At 34.0% G+C, this 26,628-nt stretch overlaps 1 protein-coding gene across 2 annotated transcripts in view; it reads right to left on the reverse strand.

Moving 5' to 3' along the window:
- Window positions 1-25,402, reverse strand: part of LOC142341061 (uncharacterized) — a 41,505-nt gene extending 16,103 nt beyond the window's left edge. Inside the window, exon 1 of one of the 2 annotated variants that reach the window (XM_075391905.1) lies at window positions 25,294-25,402. In XM_075391905.1, the coding sequence (XP_075248020.1) occupies window positions 25,294-25,309 (16 nt within the window). In that variant the 5' untranslated portion in view covers window positions 25,310-25,402. Of the gene's footprint in view, window positions 1-6,359; window positions 6,730-25,293 lie in introns of those variants that run through there. The other variant, XM_075391904.1, reaches the window with a different exon arrangement.
- Between the last annotated feature and the right edge of the window lie 1,226 nt (window positions 25,403-26,628).

Raw genomic sequence — 26,628 nt, forward strand, 5'->3', positions numbered from 1 at the left:
TTTTTTAAACCAAATTTTTAAAATTGTTTTAAAACCATTAGCTTCTAACAAACAAATCAAAACTAATAGAATCTGTTTTTGGTTAGACTAAACATCAGAAACGGATTAAAAATGAAGAAAAAAGTGGAAAAAGAAACAAACAAGTTCCGAAAACACAAATTATTCAAGCCATTAAAATCTTTCGCTGTTATCTGAATTTCATTTATTTTTAACTGTTAATTAAACAATTTCAATTAAAAAACTGAAAGATAAAAAATGTTCGCTTGGACCTCATTTGAAAATCTTTGGGTTCTGTTATACGAGTATGTGCTTAAAGAAGAGAAAAAGGAACAAAATTACTGACCACTAACAAAATTTTTATGAAAACGCGTGTTTTTCAACAATTAAAAGGTCAGATACGTCGTAATTTCCAAAGTAACTTTAATAATCGAACTAAAAACAAGTGGATGGGGCTCTCAAAGAAGAGAGTTAGATACAAGATGACAAATATGACACCAAAAGTCAAAAAAATTTTAAAAACGTTTGGAAACAAATATAATAAACTTTAAGTTTTTTTGCTTAAACGTACAAAATTTAAAATTTATTCCTAAAATACTCAGACAGAAGCTTATGAGACCTCTCAGTTCTTTATGACTACATGGAGAATAACAAAAACAGTCAAAAGCAACAAATTGAAAAAAAAATTAACAGAGAAAAGTGTCGAAGCTTTTGAAAAATGAACTATTCATTAACAGCTTTTTCATTTTCAAATAATATTTTAACAACAATGGAGTTCTTTTATGTAAAAATATGATTTCAAAAAACCAACAAACTAGAACAAATATTTTAAAACCTCGAAAACATTGAGAAAATCCGTAGTATCAAAGCTATTAATTTCAATAGCTTTCAACGGAAATCAAGAAATAATAAGTTACAATAAATTATGGTTGTAAGACAATGCAAAATTTTTTTGTTGTTTCTAAATCATTATTAAGTTATCACAATAAGTCGTATGGATATGAAAACGACAACAAAAACGGGCAAAAAAAATCAGTAGAAAAGTGCGAGAAGACAAAGTCGGAGCCATTTAAGCCATAAGTTTTTCTCTGCAAACTTTATCTATGATCAATGAAATATCTTCTCTATACCAATGGGAACTTGTAATAATAGGATAATGTGATAAGATTTCGAAAGGATCTAAAATTATGAAAAAATGAAAAAAAAATAAACAAAAGTTATGAAAAGTTATGAAAAGTGGTGTCATCCAAGTCATAATGACAATAGTTATGAGAGAAAACCGCTATCGAGATTCATTTTTTCTGCAGTAGAAAGTAAGGGGGTCCTGCCAATATTGAGATTGACTTACAGTTCACAGAAACAATTTTAACATCGGTTAATGTTGAAATATTTTTTTTTCGATTTTTTTTTAAATCTCTACAGCCATTAGCTGTCCCCTCATAGTAAATAGATTCAATTACTGCTCTCTAGGAAGCCTATTACATTTTTAGTCAACGGTTCTATGTCATAGGATTACAAAATTTTGTTAAAATCATAAAACGTAAATCAAAATTTTGATAAAAACTACGAAAACTCAGAGTCGGAGCCATAAAAAATGAGCGATTCCTTAAAAATGAACTTTTTGTTCATTGGAAATCATTTGACTGTAAATGAGGCCTGTGATGAACAGAACTTGTATTTGAAAAGTTACTAGCCTCTAAGTGATTTGAAAAAAATAAAAAAAAATTGAAATTGTTTTTAAAATACCAGCTCTCAAATAGAAGTCGATAATAGTTTTTTTAGGTAAACTTCCCAATGAGACACAACTACCCTTTTTATGACCTTTCGCCTGTTTTAAACTAAAAAATGTTTCATTTGTAGCCTAAAATTTATATTTGAATTGATGTATTTATAGAAAAAATCCCAATTTTAACAAAAAATGTGAACAAAATCATGCCAAACATCACGTGTTCACACAAAACGTTAAACCTCGACAACTCCTCCAAAAACACGAAATTCAAAAAACATTTTTAATTCCGAACTCTACGCTGGATGAGCTTTGTAATGATACCACTCACATTTCTCTACGATGAACATATCGATCAGCCAAAATTGTCTGAAAAAAAAGCCCATTTGAGTATACAGTTCCTCCCCCACAAGTGAGGTCGGAACAAAAAAGCAAACTGATTTTCTTCTTTAAAAAATCGAAATAGTACAACCTAAGAAGCATCTTTTCTCTGCTCAGAAGTGCATTAAGTCGCCTTATTACACAGCAAATTTAATTCAAAGAAACCATCTTAAAAAAGCACCGCAAAAATAAATTACATTATGTCTTTTGAAACCATGTAGTATATCTCCAAAGACTCAAAAGATTTCGAATATGATCAACGTTTATATTAAAGTCACAAAAATGTACAGAAACTATTTGAGGTAAAAAAAATCGAACAACAGGCCACAAGATGAATGTAAACCTCTAAATTTTAAGTTTTGTTCGCATAACTTAATTACTCCTAATTGCTATATCCAATGTAAACAGAACTGCTTAAATTCACATTGAAAAGGGAATTGTTTTCACTTACTTTTCTATTTGAATTGTTATGAAAAAAGCAACATGACAGATCAACTTGAACTTAACTTGATTTTTGGATACTGCAAAATTTTCCTAATTGTTTGAGGCTAATGATTTCCAGTTTTTATCCTTCATCTACTTCGAACAATTAGTTAGACAACGTGTTTTTTGGCCAAGGAATGTATTTCTACTGTTTTCTGCTTTTCAAAAATGCAATATTCAAAGTCCCCATTTTTTTGAAAGAGATTGGTTGCAATATTAAGTGTCTTACAAACGGCTTTTTCTTAATTTTGTATTTTTTGAAATTGCAATAGAAATAAAATTCGCTGTTATTGTCTAAAATTTATATGTGACGTTCCTTACTGAGACTAGGTAACAAGCCCCTAAGGAACAAAAAGGCAAAGTTTGAAAAGACGTATACTTTATTCAAAACAGTTAATTCAAATTAAAAAAAAACATTGCATATCAACTATTAGGCTGTTTTTATATTCCATAGGAAACCATTGACAGTTTTCATCTTCCGTAGTGCACCAAACAACTACACAAATGGACAAAATGTACAAACAAAAATTCCAAAAACTTAATTAAACTTTTTGAGAAAATGGCATCCTACCGAAAAAACTTGAGCTCTTAAATGAAAACTTATTATGTGTTTCTGCTCTTCAAAGCCAATGCGATCCGTGAGCATGGTTGTTATGTGACAACAAAAAACCTCAAAAAACACAAAAAATCAGAAGTCACAAGACCTCGAATTATCGGAGCCATAAAAATATTGAACAAAAAACAACACAAAAATTATTCAATTGATTGCTAGAGGAAAAAAAGCAACTTGTGGTTTTCTGAGACTCTGCGTCAAATTGACAGAATTGAAAACAAAAGAACTGCTAATATCAAAACCAAAAAATTTCAAAGTCACAAAAACTTTAATTCTTCAAAAAGTCAAATGCGTTAGTTTGTATCTCCCTAAGGAGTCAGTTCTACGACTCTTCGGTGTTTTCTAAGTTCTAAGACTGCAAATTTACATCAACTGCAGCTTGAAATCAACATTCCAACTAATTTTAGCTAAACACAGAATTGAAGCCAGTGCGACCACAAGCTAACAAAGGAAAATAATATGAATCCAGTTTAGATTCAATTATGAACATCAATAAGCCCTGATTTTAGCGAGACTATTCGAATAAGACTACAAAAGGAACCACAACCACTGACCTGATGCAATAACCAAAATTAATTTTTTGAAAACCTTTAGCCCAAAAGCCGAAAAAAACAAGAGATGCAAACCATTAACAACAAGGAGAATAGTTTTTAACAAAAAACTAAACGGGAGACGTCTTCAGTGATATTAAGTTTTTTTTCAGAAAAAAGAACAAAAAGGAAAGGAGTTCAACATGGCGTTAAGTTTTGTTAACGACTGAAATAAATAAATAGGCTCATTTACAGAAGATGCCATACTGAGACCTCTCACCATCCAGAATTTATGATACGACTACAACGAGAACGCCAATTACAAGCAAAAATTTTTAGAAAAATGCAGTAATATTTCGCAAGAAAACAGTTTCAAATCCGTTTAGCTATGCAACACTGACTGAAAATATTAAAAAAACTTTTTTGCACCTTCTTTAAAAACCAAAGGGAAGGGTTAATATTTTGATAATCTGACAAGGTGGCTTTAAATATTTTCAACAATGGGTAAATGTACAAAAAACTGAAATTCAATTTTTTTAAATTAGTGGTATTAAAGCCACGAAAGCATTATTTAATGAGGGGAATAGTTCAATTTTAGTTTCCAAAACAGATTTTCGAAGCCAAAAAAAACCATAAGCCCTTTTCTGAAAATATAAAATACTATTCCTGAGCTTTTTTGATTAGCAAAACCACGATGAAATCAATTTTCAAATTGATTTTGCCGAGCGATCATTATTAAGAAATTGTTGTTGCAAATAATACTGAAAATATGATTTGGCAGCAAAATTGTCATCATATCAGAATTAAACAGTTCTATTTGAATAAATGTGATTTCAAGTGGACAAAAGTCGGCAAAATGTTTATTCCAGAAGACTCAGATAGGAAACAGAAGAAAAACTAGCCTTCTTTTGGGTTCACTCAAAAGTTTGCAATTTTTAGGCCACTGCTTCCGGCGAATGTTTGAAAGGAGCATGTTTGATGCCCCTTTTGATGAAAAAGCTACATTTTGAAAATATATTTTTTTAAAAATCAGCTTAAATTGGCTGATCAAAAAATTCTGCAAAACTCGTCTGTGTTTTTAGGCTGAACCAATAACGCCAGTAAAAAAATTTAACAAACTTTAGCATAATCGACGAAAAGTTCCGGAAAACGTGAACAAAAAGAACGAATTTCATTTGAATGTTCATTTGAAAATTTTAAACGCCGATAACGGCCTGGAAAAACGAAACTCAAAAACTATTTCAATTTCACATTTTACGCTCTACGAGTTTTCTAACGATACCACTCACAAATGTTGTGATTATATCAATCGGCTAAAATTGACTGAACAAAAAAACGGTTGTGAATATAATTCCTCCCCCCACTTTGGTGGGTCGAAACCATAATAACGATTAATTTTGAATCAGAATGTTTGAAGATCTGGAGCATGACAAAAGGATTATGACATTATGTCAGGGTGCCATAGGATACCACCGGTGAATCTACGCTTAAATATAATGAAACTTTATTATCCGATAGTGAATGAATCACCGTAAATCCACAAATTAGGAAATACCTGAGACGAATGCTGATAAATTAAATATGACGTAAAAATCACATAAAGGATCATAAAGTCATGAAAACTTCTTACTCATTGATGGATAGTGGCATTTTCATTGAAACTTATTCTCTTGGTTGAAATTTTATCATTGTTTTATTGGTCACACATAGCGTAATTGTGCTTTATTTGTATAAAACGTAAGGAAAATGATAGTAGTGCAGAATTACAACATCGGGCTCTCTGAAAAGAAATAGCCAAGTTGAATAAGGAACAGACTATCATGAAGATGGTCAAATGTCCTGGCAACAGGTGACAGCACGAAGATTATCAAATTATTGGATCTTTATACCTGGAGTCTAGTTTCCATGATCAAGAGTCTAATTTCTATGATCAAGATTAGTTATATTCAGAGAGTTAGTTATCATTTTATTTTCCTAGTAGTTTAGAAAATTTTTTCGCTTGTTATAATTTTATTAATTTTATTTAAATTAAATAAATTTTTAGCCAATTGGCTAAATGTTTATTTAATTTGTGTACAATTGTGTACAAGTTTTAAAAGTTTAATTAATTATAAACTTTCAAAACTTGTACACAATTGTTTGTCTTCATTCTTCTGGGTTAGGGCATTTTTCCTAGAACGTTGTTTCTTGTACAACTCTACTCAGATTGCCGATACGGGGTTTTTTATACAATCAAGTAGAAAATTGAAATCCAAATTTCTCAGAAAATGTGTCGCGGACTAACTTTAACTCAGACGTCTCACAATTAAAATTTATTCATCAATTCTTCTCGTATTCAGCAGACATTTGGCTCCATCCTCAAGCCTGTCCGCCAAAAAATAGCCAAGCGTTCACTCCTAATTACAACGCTCATCTTTCGCAGTTATCGGAAAGTCGCCCCGAAATGTCAATTAAAAGGAAGCTTCAAAATTCAATAACTTCTGCTTTGAATTCACTCAAAATTTGATGCTGTCTGATTTGACATTTTGTTTTAAAAACACAAAAAGAGTATAAGAGCATTAGTTACGCTTCACTTGTGGCTTTCTTCCTTTTCAACACAATAATAGAAAGAAAAAAAGGTTTTGCTTACCTAATGGCTTATAGCTCATAACAAAACATTCTTAATAGAAATGCGATAACTGTTTAGTTTCTAACACTCAAAATGTGAAGAAATTTATGTTATCGACAGTTTCATTTTTGGTGGAAATGTTGTGAAAATTTGTTCACCAGAATGGAAATGCAATAAAGATTAGTTGCGCCTTGGGGGCGAAATTTAAATTAAACGGAAAAAGAAATAAACAGCTATCTGAACACACTAAAATATACCGGGGAAACTAAACACAACTATTTAATGTATACGCTAACAGATAGAAATATACAAGGCGATAAGGAGATATAAAAAGGGACACAAACTTGGGGGAAAAATTGGCATCTAGTTTTTAATGGGAGGGGGTAAAATATGCGCGCTACCAAATCGTGTTCTAAGCAGGCAAAACAGGAAATAGATGGCTGCTGTTAGAGCCGCCTTAAAAAATGAAGGAAAGTCTGCTTTTTAATCTAAGCTCCCTTTTGTGCAATAAAAATCAGAGCTGAGATGAGAAATTGTGGTTTGAAGTCAGGGCGAAATGTCTCCTTTAAAATGAGGTGATTTAATTTGATAGCCATAACCCAAAGATGCTATCACATAGACGGGTTTTCCACCTTCAAAGACCAATTGTCCCTGGACACAAAATTGCAGGAAAATGAAGGAAAATGAACCCAAATCCTCTAAGGGGTGCTAAATTTCTGCTCTCTCCAACAACAGTCTTGTAGGACTGAGAATTCAAACATGGTGTTATAAAATTCAAAGATAACTGTAGTCACGTATCATTTTTGTTATTAATATTCCGAACAATTGCTCTTTTGGTTATAAAAGTTGTCCCCTAAAACCGTTTTCGGGCAACGCAAAAGGAGACATGTTGGCACTGGGCAGACTGCGATAATTATTTTACTTGCTTAAGGTCACGCTTTTTTAAGAGAAATAAACTAGAGCGCCTTATTTTATTCTTAATATATAGCCACCGTATTTAGTTAATTTATTCTTCAACAACTCCGCAAAAAGTAATACGACTGAAGGAAGCTGGCGTAGAAAAAATATGCTCAGAAGAGATTTTTTAATGTAATCTAAATTTTCACAACTACTGTCAAAACTTAGGTTGTTGAAGACTGCTGGAAAAACATGAGAAGACTCTTTTTTCACAATTTGATGGCAGTGCTTCGTCATTCAAAATTATCACAAATTCCTCAAATCAAAATGCTTACAAAAAGCAATCCCCCTCTAGTGAGGATGCTCTGAAAACGTATTTTGTAACAAAAAGAACTAAAATGGGAGTATTTCAACAAGAAAAATGCGGGTTTTAGAAAAATATTTGCGAACTAAAATCCAACAAGAAGGCTCGCTAATGTGCGTTCGCACATAATGTTGCGACCCTGCTCATCCACATTTTAAGCTTAATTGTCTTAATTGCCTATTTTTTTTAAAAAAAACTGTATAAAAAATTGCGTCCAGCTCAAATCATTCAGTGGATTTAACAAATGCCGTTTTTTACGAGACAAGACAAACAACGAAATCAAACAACAACAACAATCTTTTAAAACGTACCAACTCGATGTCTGTTTATAGAAAAACTTAATAACAAAGTCTATATAGCGTCAGATAGAACCTAAACTAACAAGCTTAATTATTTCATTATTCATAAATGGAAAAAATATGGAACCAGTCCTTAATGAGATTCGGTAATAAACAGAAAAAAAGCAACAAAAGCGGCTAACTTAAAATTAACGCTCATATTTTTTGATAAAAACTAGTTCCAAAGTACAGAAAATCATTAAAAATGAACTGATATAATTTACTACGTTGTAATACGATCTTAAATCATATATCATTTCACTAGACAAGACATTGGATCTGCTCATTTGTTTGTTTTTTTTTCATAAGACTACAAAAACAACAGATACAGAAAAAAAAACAAATGCAAATAACTTTTGAGAAAAAATGGTGTCCAAACCGTTATAAACATAATCTTTTCCCTGAAAATAAGAACTGTTTGGTCTCGAAATAAATTGAAATGTGGCCACTCATAAACGCGACTAGGTAGCAGGTAGAGAAGAAGAAAGCAAAGTTAAAAACAACCTTTGTATTTTTTGAAATCAATTAACTTAAAGGTCAAGAAAATGATTAACTGAAAATTGCAACAAAAAATGGTTTTGTTTATTCCTCTAAACGAAACCTTTGAGAAATTTCTTGGAGAGAATATTTCTTACGCTTACAAAAAAGTTCCAAATACAGACAAAAAGAATGGAAATCAAAATAATTTTTTTTTCAAAAAAAAAGTCAGCCTCGAAGCCGTTAACACCATATTGAATTCACTTAAGACTTCAGATATGTTCAATTTCACTTTACTTTCAGTCAGCAGCGTGATATGTCAATTATGGTTAGTGAGACTAGGTCAAAAATAGAGCAAAAAAGAACAGAAGAAAAATTAAGACAATTTTTTACGTCTCTTACAAAAAACTATTTTTAAAGTCATGAAAACCATCAGCTAACATCTTATTATCCAAACATTTGCATACCAACACAAAAAGAAAGCAATTAAATACAAAAATGAAAAAAAATTCATCAACTCGAGTTGAAACAGTTAAAACCATAACCTATGCCTTAAGAAATTTTATGTTCATTTGCGCCTACGTTCTGAACACCCATCAATAAGTGGCCTATCAATAATTTGGTAATGTGACAAAAGCAAAAAACAACATGAAAAATGGACAATAGTCAGAAAATCAAAATTGGCTGTGAAACTAATGGCATGAAGGCCAGAAGACAACTACTTAAAGCGTAAAGCCGCAATAGAGATTGTAATATAATTAAGTTTTATATGCATTCAGTCTTTGATAAGCTACAAGTCTACCAAAATATGGGAAAAACAAATGCAAAACTCTATAATCCATTGTTTATTTTGAAAAGAAATGTTTTTAAAAGTCGAAACGACAATAGCTTTTTTGACTAAAAATACAAAAACAATAAATTGCAATTGTTTATGGAGCCAATTGGACCTGTCATTGGTTAGCCTTGAGGTGAATTGTTCTGTTCTGTGGTGAACGTAAAAAATGCAATAATATTTTTTAGAAAAAATACGCAAACACTAATTACAATCCTGACTATTTTTGGATAATAGAGTTCCACGATCAATGTTCTGGATATTAGAGTTAAACGATGGAAATATCATCAGCACCCTTCCATCTTTAGAAAACAAGCCAATGACACTTCTTTAAAACCTTATTGTAGCAAAATTGACAAAATAGGCAAAAGCAAAAGAGAATAAAAGAACGAGTATTTGTCTATTATTTATAAAACTTCAAACCTCAATAACTCTTTTTCAGTTTTCATTCTCTTCAATGAGAATATCGATCGCCCAAAAAAAGAACTATTGAACAAAAAACCCATTTGAGTATATAATTCCTCCCACCAGTAAAATGGGAAGAACAAATACATATATCAAAATTCGAACGAATTACAAATAGCGTTATAAACTGTCTGTTCGAGTGAAGATAAAATGCCATAAAAAAATTTGCAAAAAGTCTAATGATTTTAGTTAATGTTATCTCACACATGAGGCAAAGGTTTTTTGTCCCAAACCTAATTTTCATCCACTCTACTATGTCATAATTGGTCTAACAGCTTTCTTTTGCAATTAAATTGACTTGCCTTTTTGTTTTTAGAGTTTTTTTTGTCCTTGTTTCTAAATTTCTGATTATTTGAACTGAACTTTTTCATTCATGTTTTGTTAACCTGACATACCAAAATGAAGACAACAATATCCTCTCTGTAGTTTTTCAGAGGCCGTTCATTGTCATGCAATGTTGTAATCTATAACTAAAGAAAACGAAAAAACAATTTCGAAGACACCATAATGCATTCACTTAGGACTCTAGATATGTTCAATGTCACTGTTTTATGTCAACAACGTGATATGTCAATTGCTGTTAATGAGACTAGGTAACAAATAGAACAAAAAAGAACAGACGAAGGAAAGTTACAAAAAAATTTTAAGTTTCTTTTTAAAAAATATAATTAATGTCATGAAAACCATCAACTAACATCTTAAATCAGTAAACAGTCTCATGTGTTTCTCCATGCCAAGGGTTTTGCCAGCTATTGAGACCTCATATTATCAAAAAACTCTCATACGAACACAAGAAGAAAGCAATTAAAAACAAAAGTAAAAAAAAATCATCAACTTCTTCTAGAACATTGCGTTTGTTGGAGCTGAGCTTAAGGAATAACAAAATTGTGTAGGAGAGAAAATAGAAACAAAACACTTTCTGTTGTCCTAGTCATTTAATAGTAATAGTTATTGTTCTAGTTCTAGTTACAGTTTGTCACTTGAGAAAAAAAAGAGAAAAGGGGGAAATAACAAAAGCAGCACACAGAACTCAACGTAGCAGCCGCAGAAAACGGCTTAAATTATAACTAAGCAAAATATTGCAAAAACAAATTGTCTTGAGCAGTAAATAACGTGTTACTGTGTCTTGAACTAGAAATATTCCTGAGCAGTAAATTGTTACTGTGTCTTGTATTCAAAATATTATTCTTGAGCAGTAAATTCTGTTACTGTGTCTTGCATCAACGAATTATTGGAGCTGAAATTCAACTGTTACAACCCCAACTTCTGGTATTCTCAAATTCTGAGTACAAATAGCAAAAGCCAACTTAAGTTTAGGTTTAAATATTTTTGCACAAACAGTTCTTAGACATATATCTTTGTCTTCGATTTGTTTTTTCTATCGGATTGAACTGGTATACATAAAGAGATCCCGTATTGTGTGATCTGTAGCAATCCAGTTCAAATTGATAGTTGAAAAAACTAAGATCAGCGAATAGTTACGAACTAAAATAGTTAATGCAACGGTAAGTACAGCAGAGCGGTTATACAGTTACAAAAACGAACTGCATAAACGAAGTATCCGGACAGATTTTGTAACCACTCAGAACGAACTGGGCGGTGTAAAAATTTCTTTGTGAAACACAAGGAGAGCAGCCGTTACATTTGGTCCGCCGACCCGGACAGTGGAATAAACTGCTGTCCAACCCAACAGTCGAAGTGATGAAGTCATCGACGAACGAGAACAAAACTCAACAGGCAATTAAACGACGCAAAGCCAATTAGGCAAAGTGCATTAGAAGTTAAATAGCAAGGCTTAATTAAAGCAAAAAAACAAAAGGTACTGTAGAGATTCAAGCTGCAGTCCCAAAGTACAAACGCAGTGACTCCGTCACAGAGTCAAGACATTTTGCAAAGACAGATTAGCAACTCCAAAAAACAAATCGAAGCAAAAATTCAGGAGGGCCAGGAGCTAATCAGAAACAACGATAGATCAAGCAAACTCAAGACCATCTATAAACAGGTGCTGAAACTTGACGACTCTCCTTACATTTTTTACCGAAAGCGAGCAAATATTCTTCGTGATCCCGAATTGTTTGAACGTTACTAAGAACAGCGAATAAATTTCTTACAAACATTAAACGCAGTCTGGTTACCATACATTCACGGAGAAACAAACATGACGGATCAGCAGATGCAAACTGTTCAATTGACAGGCGACGCAGAACCAACTGCCGCTAAGAATTCACAGACTGTTGTAGGAGTTTCTCAAAGAACTGTTGAAAATGGAAACCCAAACAAAGACAACAATTCAAAGTCCTCCTCTGATAAACGAGCTAAAAAAGCAGAAAGCTTGCGGCTCTAGAGAAAGACTTTACATCAAAAATGAGGTTAAAGAAAATTGAATTCGAATTGAAAAGGAAAGAGCTTGAAATGGAGATGCAACTTTTTGAAGAAGAAGGTGCACTGAAACTGGAATACGAGAAAGAAGCTCTTGACGCAAGAGCACCAGATTCTGATGATAGTGCAGCCCCTAGTATTCGAAGTAGATCACCATTCAACTGGAAGATCCCGAAGAATAAAAATGTCTCCGGTTGGCTCGATAACTCGGATAAATTATCCAACTTGTACGATTATAGTTTCGAGCGTGCGAAAACCAGGATCGACAACAGTTATCCCAGAGTAAGCTTCAATCGCGAAGGTGTACTTAAGTCACGTTCACCAAGCGGAGAACGTGCCAGCACAGCCCGGGAACAAGACAAGTTTAAGCGCAATAAACCAAGCAGTAGTAGTCAGCTACCTAAGTTGAAGTTGAGTTCTTTCAACGGAAACCCCCTAGAGTGGCCGGAGTGGTCGAATATGTTCAAAGCGACGGTTCACCATCGCGATATACCCGACTCAGAGAAAATGAGCCACTTGAAAACTTTGTTGACAGGTAAAGCAAAGTCAGCTATATCAGGAATGGGCTATTCGGGAGAATTCTACGCACAAGCGTGGGAACTCCTGGGACGGAAGTTTGGGCGACCTTACCTAATTGTCGACGCTCAGCTTAACATGTTGCGCAAACAACAACCAATTCGAATGCACGACTCAACGGCTATAATTAATTACTCAATAACAATCAGCAACTTAGTTAATGTACTGAAGCAATACAACTATGAGGGCGACCTGCAATATAGTTCAACACTGCAAGTGGCAATTGACAAACTGCCCCCAAACTTGAAAGAAAATTGGTTCTTTTTCGTTGACGATTGTCAAGAAGATAGGCCCGATCTCACTCTCCTTGAAAAATGGTTAGCTCGAATGGCTTTTGTCCATGAAGGAATGCCATCTACCAAGAGCGAACGAAAGGAAGATGATCGACCAAACGCTAACAAGGAAAAACGATTCTCAAAATCGTCAAATGTTACTGTGAGTTCGAATGCGAACGAAACGAATCAAATGCAAAACAACAACTGCCCACTAGCGGATGGCACTCATAAAATATGGAACTGTCCAATATTTAAGAATATGAATGTCACCGATCGCTATGCAGCAGTGAGAAAAGAACGTTTATGTTATGGATGTCTGGGGAAAGGGCATGCAATCAAAGATTGTAAAGTCCACCCGTGCGGTATAAATGGATGTACCAAAAAGCACAACAGACTGCTACACTCAGAAAACCAAATGGACGAGGGTAGTCACGCAGTTAACGTAAGCGCATCAGCAATCAACCAGAGTAACCAAGTTACTATTTTTCTTCAAATAGTTCCTGTATCGGTTCAGAGTGGTAGTAAAAGGTTGACTACCTACGCTTTCCTCGATAGTGGGTCAACAGTATCATTCATCGATCAAAGTGTCAAGGATCAACTACAAGCCAAAGGCACGGACGTTACCTTGAACATAGCTGGCATACATGGGACGCAAGATTTGAGGACAGAGAAGGTTCCTATCACAATAGAGGGACTACATTCAAAGCTGCATTCAATTGAAGCGTTTGCACACCCATCAATCTCGTTGGGAAACACAACATATGATTACAAGGAACTGAAGAACAAATTCAGACACCTGAATGTTCTCACTAAAAGAGCATTCAACCTGATGGAAGTAGGCATCATACTTGGACAGGATGCCTACGAAATTCAAAGTCCATTGGACTACAAGATTGGAACACGAAGTGAGCCTTTCGCCGTCTTAGCAGAATTAGGATGGGTAGTCAGTGGTCCCATGACAGGCAAGAAAAGTCAAAATGTTTGTCTTTTCGCCTCCACAGAAGATGTGAAAGTGGCCGAAAATATACAATCATGGTGGGACATAGAAACTTATGCTTCCAAAATAAATGTTGTAGGTCAATCAAAGAAAGAGCAGCAAGCTCAGAAGTTTTTAGAGAGCACAACAAAGTTTACGGGCGAGCGGTACGTAGTGGGCATGCTCTGGAGTGAACCAGACCCCAATCTTCCAAACAACTACTGCTCGGCCCTTGGTCAGCTCTACTCACTGGAACGAAGATTCCAACGAGACCCAAATTTAAAAGAATTGTATCAACAGTCAATTGATACAGATGTTGAAAAGGGATTTGTGAAGATCATTGGCAAATCGGAAGTCGAAGGCACTTTCGGAAAGGAATGGTATTTGCCACACCATCCAGTACTAAACCCCAACAAACCGGGTAAAGTTCGCCGTGTTTGCAACTCTGCAGCAAAATACAAGGATGTATGCCTAAATGACAAGTTGTTAGCCGGACCCGATCTGCTACACGGACTGATCGGAACAATATTCAGATTTCGAGAAGAACCAATTGCCCTAACCGCAGATATTGAATCAATGTTTCTGCAAGTGCAAGTTCCTGAACGGGATAAAAGCTGCTTGAGGTTCTTGTGGCGACCAACAAGGAACAAACCTGTGCAAATTTACGAGTATCAACGTCATGTTTTTGGAGCAAAGAGTTCACCAACATGTACCAACTACGCTCTGTTGTACCAACATCGATAACGAGGACGAGTTCCCAATTGCAGCAAAAACAATCCAAAACAACTTCTACATGGACGATTTCATCAAGTCAATCGAAACACCTGAAGAAGCAATCAAGGTTTTCAAACAACTGCAGCCTCTTCTCTCAAAACATGGATTTGAACTGAACAAGTGGATCACCAACAGCGAAGTTGTAACCAACGCAATCCCAGAGGACTTAAGATCAATCAGCAAAACAAAGCAGGTTGAAGTAGAGCCCAGCAAGGAAGGGTCATCGGTGCTTGGGCTTCAGTGGATGATTACCGATGATAGTCTCTAGGTTTGTAGAGGTAAAAGCAAAGAATTTGAGACCCCAATCACCCAAAGGAAGATCTTATTGCTAGTTTCTTCAGTGTTTGATCCTCTTGGACTGTTTGCACCATTCAGTGTCCATATGAGACGACTCCTGAAGAGCATCTGGACCAAAAATGGACAACATTGGGACAACTCAGTAGAACCTAACGAAGAAGAAGAGTTTGTGAAGTGCAAGGCGCAGCTTCCAGAAGTAGCAGAAACCAGCATTGATAGAAGATACTTCAGCACAGCCAAGGACAAATGGGAACTTCATGTGTTTGCCGACGCATCTGAAGACACAATGTGCGCAGTGGCATACCTACGTTCAGAGCCCAAAGACTACTCAGCAGACTTAGCATTTGTAATCGGAAAGTGCAGAGTTGCACCGATGCGACACCTTTCTATACCACGCTTGGAACTACAAGCAGCAGTGATGGCGGTGAGACTTAAAGAGCAGATAGTGAAGGAACACGAATCGAAGATTCACAGTTCTAACTTTTGGACCGACTCCACTACTGTTCTGCAATGGATTCACAGCTCCCACCGGAAGCAACAGGTGTTTGTTGCAAACAGGGTGGCTGAGATTTTCGATATAACTAATGTTTCTTAGTGGAATCATGTGAGTGGCATTAACATTCCAGCTGACATCGGGACACGAGCGATCAATGTTGACGAACTCAAGAGAAGTGAATGGCTCACTGGGCCGGCCTGGTTGAGGCAACGAGAGAACGAATGGCCTGAACAGGTGAATTTAACATTTGCTTCAGACAAACAATATGACGAAATGGTCTTCTCAGCTAAGGTTGAAGAGAAGAAGCCGATGATTCAGTGGGAACGATTTAGCAATTTCAATCGACTATTAAATACAATGACATACGTACAGCGCGTATTTAGAAAACACAAACCGGCAACAAAAACACTAAGTGTTGAAGAAAGAGAGGGTGCACAAGCAAGCATCTTCAGACTACTGCAGCAGGAACAGTTTGCTTAGGAGATGAAATCTCTCATGGCTGAAAAGGAAATTCTAAAAATCAGCAAAATCCTCCAGTTTTCACCATTCATAGACCAGCAAGGACTTATTCGTGCTCAAGGCAGAATAGGTAAAAGTCAATTGAACTTCGAAACCAAGCATCCAATACTGTCACATTGGAAGCACCATGTAATTGAATTAGTCTTGCAAAATGAACATAAGAATAGTCATCACGAGGGTACTGAACATGTCAGAAACATAGTTCAGCAGAAATTCTGGATCCTAGGCATACGAAATGCTTTGAGATCGATCAAAAACAAATGCATTAGATGTCGAAAGGCAAGAGCCCAAACAGAGGCACCAGTAATGGCAGATCTACCTGAAGAAAGATTAGTCGCATCAACAGTGTTATCGAATGTGGGCGTAGACTATTTCGGACCATTCGCAGTAAAGAGTGGTCGAAGACAAGAAAAGCGTTTGTGCTGTCTATTCACATGCCTTACTGTACGAGCGGTACATATAAAGATTGTACCAAAACTAGACACTGATTGTTGTCTGAACGCAATTATGCGATTCATTGCTCGAAGAGGCAAACCGGTCAAAATGATTAGCGATAACGGGACAAACTTCGTTGGAGCTGAAAAAGAACTGGCAGAGTATATAGCAGCATGGAACAAAAGGCAAATTGAAAAACATCTGATTCAACAAGGAATCAGATGGAAGTTCAACCCACCTGCAGCACCACACTTTGTAGGAGTGTGCGAAAGACTGGTTAGGAGTTGTAAGAAGGCAATGTATGCCGTGCTGGGCAATCGATCAGTCACGGAAGATGTTCTGTCAACCACGAAGTGTCTTGTTGAACAGACGCTGAATGCTAGACCGCTGACACAGGTCAGTTCTGATGCTACCGATTTAGAAGCTATTACTCCAAACCATTTTCTACTTGGCAACAAGAACCTTTGTTTACCGTATCTATCAGGTGCAGAGCAATTTGTTGATCATAGAAAGCTCTTCCGACAAACGCAAGCTTACGCAGACCTCATCTGGGACAGATTCCGTAAAGAGTACGTGCCAATGTTGAACAGTCGTAAGAAATGGCAGACCACAAAGAACAGAAGTTTTCAGCAGGGTGATCTTTTGTGGCTAGTGGAAGACAGTGACAAACGTGGATATTACAATCTGGGTCGAATAACCGAAACCTTTGAAGGGTTCGACGGAGTGATTCGATCAGCGAAAATTCGAACAAAGGATGGATACTACAAGAGGCCCATAGTGAAGCTCGCTCCAGTACTACCAAGTGACGATGATGTTTTCACGAAGGAAAACAGGGCCGGTCATGTTGGAGCTGAGCTTAAGGAATAACAAAATTGAGTAGGAGGGAAAATAGAAACAAAACACTTTCTGTTTTCCTAGTCATTTAATAGTTATAGTTATACTTCTAGTTCTAGTTACAGTTTGTCACGTGAGAAAAAAAAAGAGAAAAGGGGGAAATAACAAAAGCAGCACACAGAACTCAACGTAGCAGCCGCAGAAAACGGCTTAAAGTATAACTCAGCAAAATATTGCAAAAACAAATTGTCTTGAGCAGTAAATAACGTTTTACTGTGTCTTGAACTAGAAATATTCCTGAGCAGTAAATTGTTACTGTGTCTTGTATTCAAAATATTATTCTTGAGCAGTAAATTCTGTTACTGTGTCTTGCATCAACGAATTATTGGAGCTGAAATTCAACTGTTACAACCCCAACTTCTGGTATTCTCAAATTGTGAGTACAAATAGCAAAAGCCAACTTAAGTTTAAGTTTAAATATTTTTGCACAAACAGGTCTTAGACATATATCTTTGTCTTCGATTTGTTTTTTCTATCGGATTGAACTGGTATACATAAAGAGATCCCGTATTGTGTGATCTGTAGCAATCCAGTTCAAATTGATAGTTGAGAAAACTAAGATCAGCGAACAGTTACGAACTAAAATAGTTAATGCAACGGTAAGTACAGCAGAGCGGTTATACAGTTACAAAAGTGAACTGCATAAACGAAGTATCCGGACAGATTTTGTAACCACTCAGAACGAACTGGGCGGTGTAAAACTTTCTTTGTGAAACACAAGGAGAGCAGCCGTTACAGCGTTGAAGCAGTTAAAACCATAACCTATGCCTTAAGAAATTATTTTTTCATTTGAACCTACAATCTGAACACCAAATCAATAAATGACCTATCAAAAAATTGGTAATGTGACAAAAACAAAAAACAACAACCGGAAAAATGATTGAATTTTCAATAATCAATATTGCTTGGGAAACTAGAGGCATCAAGGCCAGAAAACAACTACTTAAAGCCGCAATAGACATTATAATATAGTTAAGTTTATTATGCATTCAGTCTTTGCCAATACACAAGTTGACCAAAATATGGGAAAAACAGAGGCAAAGCTTTATAATCTATTGTCTATTTTTTAAGTAATGAATTTAAATAACAAAACAACAGCTTTTTGACTAAAAATACAAAAACAATGAATTGCATTTGTTTTAGGAGCCAATTGGACCCGTCATTGGTTAGCTTCGATGTGAATATTTCTGTTCTGTGATGAAGGTAGACAAGGTAATAATTTTTTGATAAAATAGGGGCAACCACTGATTACAATCCTGATTATTTTCGGACATTAGAGTTCCAGGATCAGACCAAAATTATCCTTAATAAAACCGATTGTGCTCGATGTAATGGATATTATATATATATATATATATATATATATATATATATAAATATAAATATATAATTTGACAATCAAAGTTCATTTATCCAAGAAAAATGATGCTGTTTGTATAGTTATCGAATAATATTAGCTAAAAACCAGCAAAATAAAAAAAACAGAAAGTTTTCAAAGAGCATAGAAGTAAACTAGCCTTATCTTGAGTTGGAGAAAATTGTGCCAGCATTGTTAAGGTGTTCTTTCCCGGCAAATTTAAGCAAAGTTGACTAAAGAAGAAGGTTTCTTGAAATTTTCGATGAAAAAAACTAGATGGAAATTTCATCAACACACTTCCTTCTTTAGAAAACAAGACAGCAGCCTTTTTTCAAGACATTTTTAACATATTTAGGCGAAATTGACAAAGTAATCAAAAAATTCCAGAAAAGTGAATAAAAACAACAAATATCCGTCTATTATTCACAAAACTTGAAACCTCAATAACTCCCTGTATTAAACAAAAACAGATTGCAATTCCAAGTTCTGCGCTGAACGGGTTTCCTAATGATACCAATCTCAACACTCTTCGATGAATACATCGATCAGCCAAAATAAAAAAACGATTGAACAAAAAAAATCCCCGTTGAGTTTATGGTTCCCCCCACCAGTAAAGTGTCGGAACAAATACATATATTTAACTTCGAACGAATTACAAATAGCATTAAAAACTGTGTGATCGAGTGAAGAAAAAATGCGGTGCAAAAATATGCAAAAACGTCATCTGATCTTGGTTAATGTTAGCTCACATATGAGGCAAAGAAAGGGTTTTAGCGTCGAAAACCTAATTTTCATCCATTCTCCTTCGTTGAGTCATAATTGGTCAAACAACCTTTGCAATTAAATTGACTTGCCTTTTTGTTTTTAGTTTCTTTTTCGTCCTCGTTTCTAAATTTCTGACTATTTGAACTGAATTTTTTCAACCATTTCTTGTTAGCTTGACATACCAAAATAAAGACAACAATTTCCTTTCTGTAGTGCTTCATAGGCCGTTCATTGTCATGTAATGTGCTAATCTATAATTAAAGAAAACGAAAAAGCAATTTCGAAGAAATTTTTGGCCGTGCGAAAAGTTTGGCAGCATTCCCAAACGGGCACCATTCCCATTAAAATTGTTTTTGCTGTTCTGGTGTGACAATTTATGACCACTGTCACTTCAATTAACCACTGTTCCAATCGGAAGAAGAACTTCTCCCTATTTTGCTGCTTTGTTTTGCCGGTAATGTTAACAAAAAAATTCGTAATTTGCTTCAAAAAATTCTTCGGAGAAGCTTTATAGGATTTCAAATTCTAGTCAATCAACAAATTACCAATAAACAAACAGTTTTTGCAACGTTTCTCAGACCTCTGTTATCTTGAGAAAACTTAGTTGTCCCTGATGAGAATTCTCATTTATAGAATTAAAAAATACATAATTGATTGCTTTAATTCCTATCACTTTCAGTGAGAAGAAGGAATATAGAAAGTTTTTGTTTGAAAAATCATAATGACCATATATTTACTTTGTTACAACTCGGAATTTGTCTGTAGGAGTTTAAGCAGCGTCAAAAACTCCAACGCTATTGATTGCAAAAAGCAGATAACCCTTGTCATATGACATACAGAAAATAATATCAGCTTAATTTATTGAAACAAAATAATTGATGTATTTTTATTCGTTGTTTCGGACTCTAGTAATGTATCATTCATTGATCCTGCAAAAACCTTTTTGAATTATCTTCTGTATGTGTATATCCATAATTATTTATAAATCTATAACTTTTTAGATGTGCTTATATCCAAATGTTTTTAAGTTGACAAATTGAAAAAAATATATAGTTCTACTTTGAGCACGTTCAATTTTGTTGTTTTCTACTTGTTGTGTTACATTCAAATTTAATCTATGACCCATGGTCTTCATAAGTTTGCTGCTATTATTTTATTTCTCGTTTTGTAAACAAGAAATCTGTTGATATGTTGATATTACATGATACTTCTTTGTCAGCAGTGACCGTTTTTCTGTTTGTGCTACTGTTTTATTCTACTTAAGGTTTCTCTTTGAATTGTTCCAAAAAACTAACATTAAAGTTCTTTGTGCGGCAAAATAATTGATTGTTAAGAAGTTGAGTGTTGCTCTAATCTTTGACTCCCCGGGATGCTGATTATACAAAGTTCTTAGTAGCCATACTAGGTCATTTATAATTCGCATGAACGCTTGATAGTCAAGGATATATATACAAGGATTTTATATGGTTTCCGAGAAAACATACAGGGATCATTAAAAAAATTTCAAAGCCTGAAACTGTATAATTTTCATTTTCTATTGAAACTGATGAAATTTCGTGGAAATAATACAAGGTCATATATGACACAAAAAGCCTTGACTGATGCCACAAATTCTCGTATAACGTAGTCGGAGGACATGATTATTTTTTATTATATTGCAATCAACATTTGATTCTTTGTGTGCGCTAAAAGAATAATTTTGCAATTTCATACAAATCAAGGATCATGTATGATTTCCTAATAAACATACAAGGATAGTAACAGGAAATACGTTATGATTTGTTAGACATCATGTATGATCCTTGTATGGCTACCAAGAAGTGGCGACCCGGTTCAAAACCTAACTTCAATTCTATGGTGCTATTCAAATTAATTATCGGTGTGAACAAATTTCAAGAAATTGAGAACAATTAAAATTGCCACAAAAGTTATTGTTTCAACGAAATATACGGAAAAATTTAAAGTTTTGTCTAAATAAAATAGTGAAAACAAGTAAAATAAAAATAAAAACAACTAAATTGAAAAATGTTATGCTTTCATTAAGTTAAATTTTGCTGGTGATTGCACTAGTTAACGAAACGATTTGGGCTGATGTTCTTCCATGTAATAGCGAGCAATAGTGAACGTAAAATACAATAAGATTAGTGATTTAAAAAACAAACAAGGAGGGTTGGTAATGAGCGTTTGAACATAAAAATCCGAAACCCGCTCATCCACATTTTTGACATAATTGTCTATCAAATGAGGAACAGATAGAAAACCCCAAAAATTCAAACATTTTCCCAAAAAATTGTGTATGAACAAAGATCGCCTCCGACGCAAATAACTCATTGGTGTAAAAGCAGCCGCATTAGATTGATGAGGTCAGCCATTATTAAGAAAACAAATTAAGACGAACAATAAAAATCAAACAAAAATAACAACAAACAATAATAACATCCAAAATTTTATGTCCATTTAAATAAGCTCACCAACAAGCTCAAAATAGCGTCGGATAAAACTGACACTAAAGAAAATAATTTGTACTTCACTAGAAAACATATGCGACTACTCTATAAAAAGACTCGGTAACAATTATACAGAAAAAAAACAGCAAAGAAAAAAGTTTGCTAATATTTTTAAAAACAATTAATTTCAAAAGAAGGAAAAATAATTTCGAAAAACCCGTGCTGAAACCAGTAAATTCATAATGAACTCTTAATAAAAACATGATTTTTTTAAGAAATAAAGCTGCAAAATGAAAAATTTATATAGATTCGCCTAATCGTCCAGAGGAAGCGCTTGAGACCCGTATTTATTAAGAATGTCTTACCTCTACAAAAAGAGCAAACAATAAAGACAAAAATCAAAAAAGTAATTTAGTTTTTGTGGGAAATACTCGGGCCGAAGCCAATAAATTCATAATGAATTCTTAAAAACAACATATGATTTTGTACACTTGCACCCTTTCTCGACAACCATAATGTCGTACGTGACCTGTATTTAACGAGACTAAGTAACAAATAAACAAAAAAGAACAAAAATGCGAAGTCAAAAAGCGTTAAGAAGAGTTGTTTTTGAAAACAATTGTTTTCAAAGTCACGAAAGCAATCAGCTCTCTACTCAAGCCAAAATAAATTCTCATTTAATTCTTCATGAAATGCAAATGAGACCTTTCATTATCCAGGTGATATCATACGACTAAAAAGACACATTAAAAACGACAGTTATAAACGATTGTAAAAAATTCGATTAGGTTCTTCGAGAAAGGGTCGTCGAAGCCATTAAAACCATTATCTATGCTTTTCAAGACTCTTAAATGTTCAAGTTAATTGATAACGAATTCTTTAAAATAGTAGATTTTGTTTAATTACATTTTCCCTCAACAACAAAATTGTAATACGTGACTGATAATTAACGAAATTAGGTAACAAATAAGACAAAAATAGTGAAAATCCGATATTAAATTGTATTCATTTTTGAAAACAATTGTTCTCAAATTCATGAAAGCCATCAGCTATCCATTTAAATTAGAATAAAGACTCACTTATTCCTCCATAAAAACCAATGAGATCTGTCATTATGCAAAAAACTTCATACTACTGAAAAGACAAAGTAAAAACGACAGTTGAAGACAAGTGTAAAAAATTCAAGTAATTTCTTCAAGAAAGGGCTGTCGAAGCCGCTAAAACCTTAATCTACGCCTTTACAGACTTTTATATGTTCAATTGTGCCCTATTTTGAACGCCAATAATGTAAAATGTGAACTGTCGATAATGTGGTAATGTGAGAAAATGAGAAAAGAAAACTTGAGAAACGGGCCAATACCTAAAAATTAAAAAAAGTCTTAAAGTATCAAAGGCAGAATACCATAACTTTACAGTCTAGAAGTATCAATGGCAGAATACCATAACTTAACACTTAAAATCGCAAAAACGATTATTATTCAATGGAAAAAACAGGACGAAGAAACATTCTTTTTTTGCTGACAGTTGACCAAATTAAAAGATAAATAGTGAAGTTCAATAAGCCATTGTAAAGTTAAAAAGAAAACACTTTTAAAAATCAAAAGGACCATAATCGCTCGAGTAAAGAAAATGGGTACATTAATTTGAAATTTTTTAGGAAACCATTTGGGCCTATCCACAGTGAGCTTTGATTTGATTTGTTCTATTCTTTAAATAACATTAATTTTTTTTTTTAAAAAAAAAGGACGGACTGTCTACAATCCGAATTTTTTTTTTGATTGTAACAGTCCAAGATTGGACCAATTCCACCTCCGCTATTGTTGTTCGTCCTTTTATAACACTCAGTTGTTTCAATTGCTTTAGATCTAGATAACTTTTTAGTTAAAAGTTCAAAAAAGCTGCAATTTTGATAATTATAAAGTTTATAAAAAAGGACATGTTTTTGATTCTAGACTTCTCTATGGAGGTGAAAGTAAAATCAGCTCCCTTTATAGTTTACAAAGAGTGTGTTTGGTGTTTTTCGGATGTTTATTTTCCGCAAATTTAATTAAAGTGGACTAAAACCTTTTTTCAGGCTTTTTTTGCTGAAAAAAGCTTAGTTTTGAAATATTTAGCCAAAATTTCAGCCAGAAAATTACAATCAAAATAGTCAACAATGCTTTTTCAATTCTAAAAATAAAATCAACAGTACAATTGCGAATTTTTTATAATTTTTAGTAAAATTGACGACATTTTTCCGAAAATGAGAATAAAAACATCAAAAATCCGTCTATTATTCACAAAACTTCAAACCTCAATAACTCCCTGTAAAATATGAAAAATATCCCTTTCAAAAAAATCTTTTTAATTCCGTATTCTACGCTGGAGGGGCTTTTTAATGCTGCCACTCACAACTCTGTACGATGAACATATCGATCGGTCAAAATTGTCTGAACAAAAAAAAAACCCATTTGAGTATATAGTTCCTCCCCCCTCAAGAAGGGTCGGAACAAAAAGTGACTATTGGAACCGTTTAAGGAGGTATATATCAAGGGTTTAACATAACTTTTCTCAAGCAAAGAAGAACACAAACCACACGTAATTATAGTATTACTTTCTAGTTTAGCCTTCAAATCATACATATGGTCTTATCTTTTGACTGCGTTGCTTTATTGATTCCATAAATTTCCCGGAAAAACCTGCCCTTTTCAAATATCAATTTCAATTTTGTTTTAAAACAGAGATTCTTTTTCATTTTCTGGGTGTTCTTTTTAAAAGGTAATTCACTTTTAAATTTTTAACGAGATGATGGCTACTAAAATGCGTTCGTGAAGTTTCATGAAGTAAAGTTTTCTTGATATTGAATAGATTCGTGCTCAAAAATCACAATTTTAGAATTAGTTAATTTCAAAAAAGTGATTTTTCCTAAACACGTGTAACTTAATGATCTGAGCTATAGACAACATTGGGCAAGGAATTTGATAATAAAAATTTTGATTAAACAATTTTCGACCAATACAAGTCAATTTTGTATAGGAGTTCGTTTCAGGTGCTCACAAAAAGTTCTTATTTTGAAATGAACCTACAAAACTCTAAGTTTTTCTGCAATGTGAACAACAAATTTTGTTTTTTTTTTACAATTTTTCACTACGCATTTTTTCCGATTTTTCTAAAACCGGACTAGATACAAGCTTTACAATTTGCTGTAGTTTCTCGACATATGTTCCCTAAGAACAAAAACAAGAAAAAAGGGCGAAATTTTTTGGCCTTCGGCATGCCAGTTTCAAAATCTAATAAGACTGAATGTCAACTTTTAAATATTGTAGAGTTTAGGCATTTGATAAAACACATCTCATGGTAACATACCATATAATCAGCAAATAAACAACTAACCTGAAAATAAACAAACTCACCTGGTAGATTTGCCATTCATATTCGAGCGACGCAGCCTTAATGCAGCGTTTCATGGGAAGAAAAGAAAGAGAGCAACAGCAGCAGCAGTAGCTAAAACCAAACTGACTATGGAATTCATTTCCTTTTCCATTATCAGTTCATGCAATATGCAAAGCATCATGTGAGATTATGCGAAAGAAGTTAATAACAAAACGGCGGGTGGTGGTTGTCGTTAGTTGCATTTTTCCACCTTTTGTTGGTGCTTTCTCAACGTGTAGTTGATTGAAAACAAATAAAGGAGCTAAAACGTATTTTATGGTACAAAATGCGGTATGAAAAATTTATGAACATATAGCAGCATTTTTTCCGTGGTTTTGACAGCTATATAAGGATCTAGGTTTCCCTCAAACGGAAAAGGTTGACTTCAAGTAGGTTTTATTTTTAATTGAATTTAATTATGGTTCAATTATTTTGCATTTTGCATGTCTATTTCTTTCAAGTTAAAATTCAAAATAATTTTTAGTATCTTAGCAGCGTGAAGAAAACAAAGTGGACTGTACGTTTACTGCAAAGCTCAATTAAAATTAGAAGGTAAAAATTTTTTTTATATAAACGGGTAAAAATCAATACTGTCATAAATTGTTGACAAATCCCAACCAAAAATGTGTTAGAAGCACTTTCTGGAACTTATGATAAGTTTGATGGTTCTTTTCTTGAGAGAAAAAACCAGTACATGTTCGTACATTTTCGCCGAGCGCTGTATTCACGAACAGATTTTTGATTGGTACAATTAGAAAACTTTTCCAGCGTAGAATTTCAAATTTAAAAGATTTAATTGATTTTTGCTTTCTCTGAAGAGCTACGGAGGTTTAACACTTTGTGAAAGGTAATCTATTTTCCGTTGTTTTCTTGACAATTTTCGCAAATTTTTGCTGAAATATTAAATAAATATTGCTAAAAACTAATACGAAATTGTTAACGATAGTCCAATTAGTTTTATCCCAGCAAAGAGAATTACAAAATGCATGAGTCAACAGTCAAAAGCTAAATTTTTATTCTTTTCCATTTAAGAATGGCACCAAAATGCTCAATTTTAGACCACTGTACATCCCATTTGGCGCACTTTCTCGATTTTGACTGGTAGTGCAGGCTTTAACACAGCTCAAACAATATAGGTTCACTCAAATCAATGTAACCTGGAACTAAAATTATAGCGGTATTTAACTAACTTAAATCTGCATTCAAAAATTATTAAAGCGTAATTTTTTGTTGATAACAAAGGATTTTTATGTGCTAAAAATATTTTTTACAGTTTGGGGGGAAAATTGAGATTTGTAACAGCCGCGCCGCGATAG

Source organism: Convolutriloba macropyga, chromosome 6 (genome assembly GCF_964194025.1).
Source record: "Convolutriloba macropyga chromosome 6, txConMacr16.3, whole genome shotgun sequence".
In the NCBI taxonomy this organism is placed as follows: domain Eukaryota; kingdom Metazoa; phylum Xenacoelomorpha; order Acoela; family Convolutidae; genus Convolutriloba; species Convolutriloba macropyga.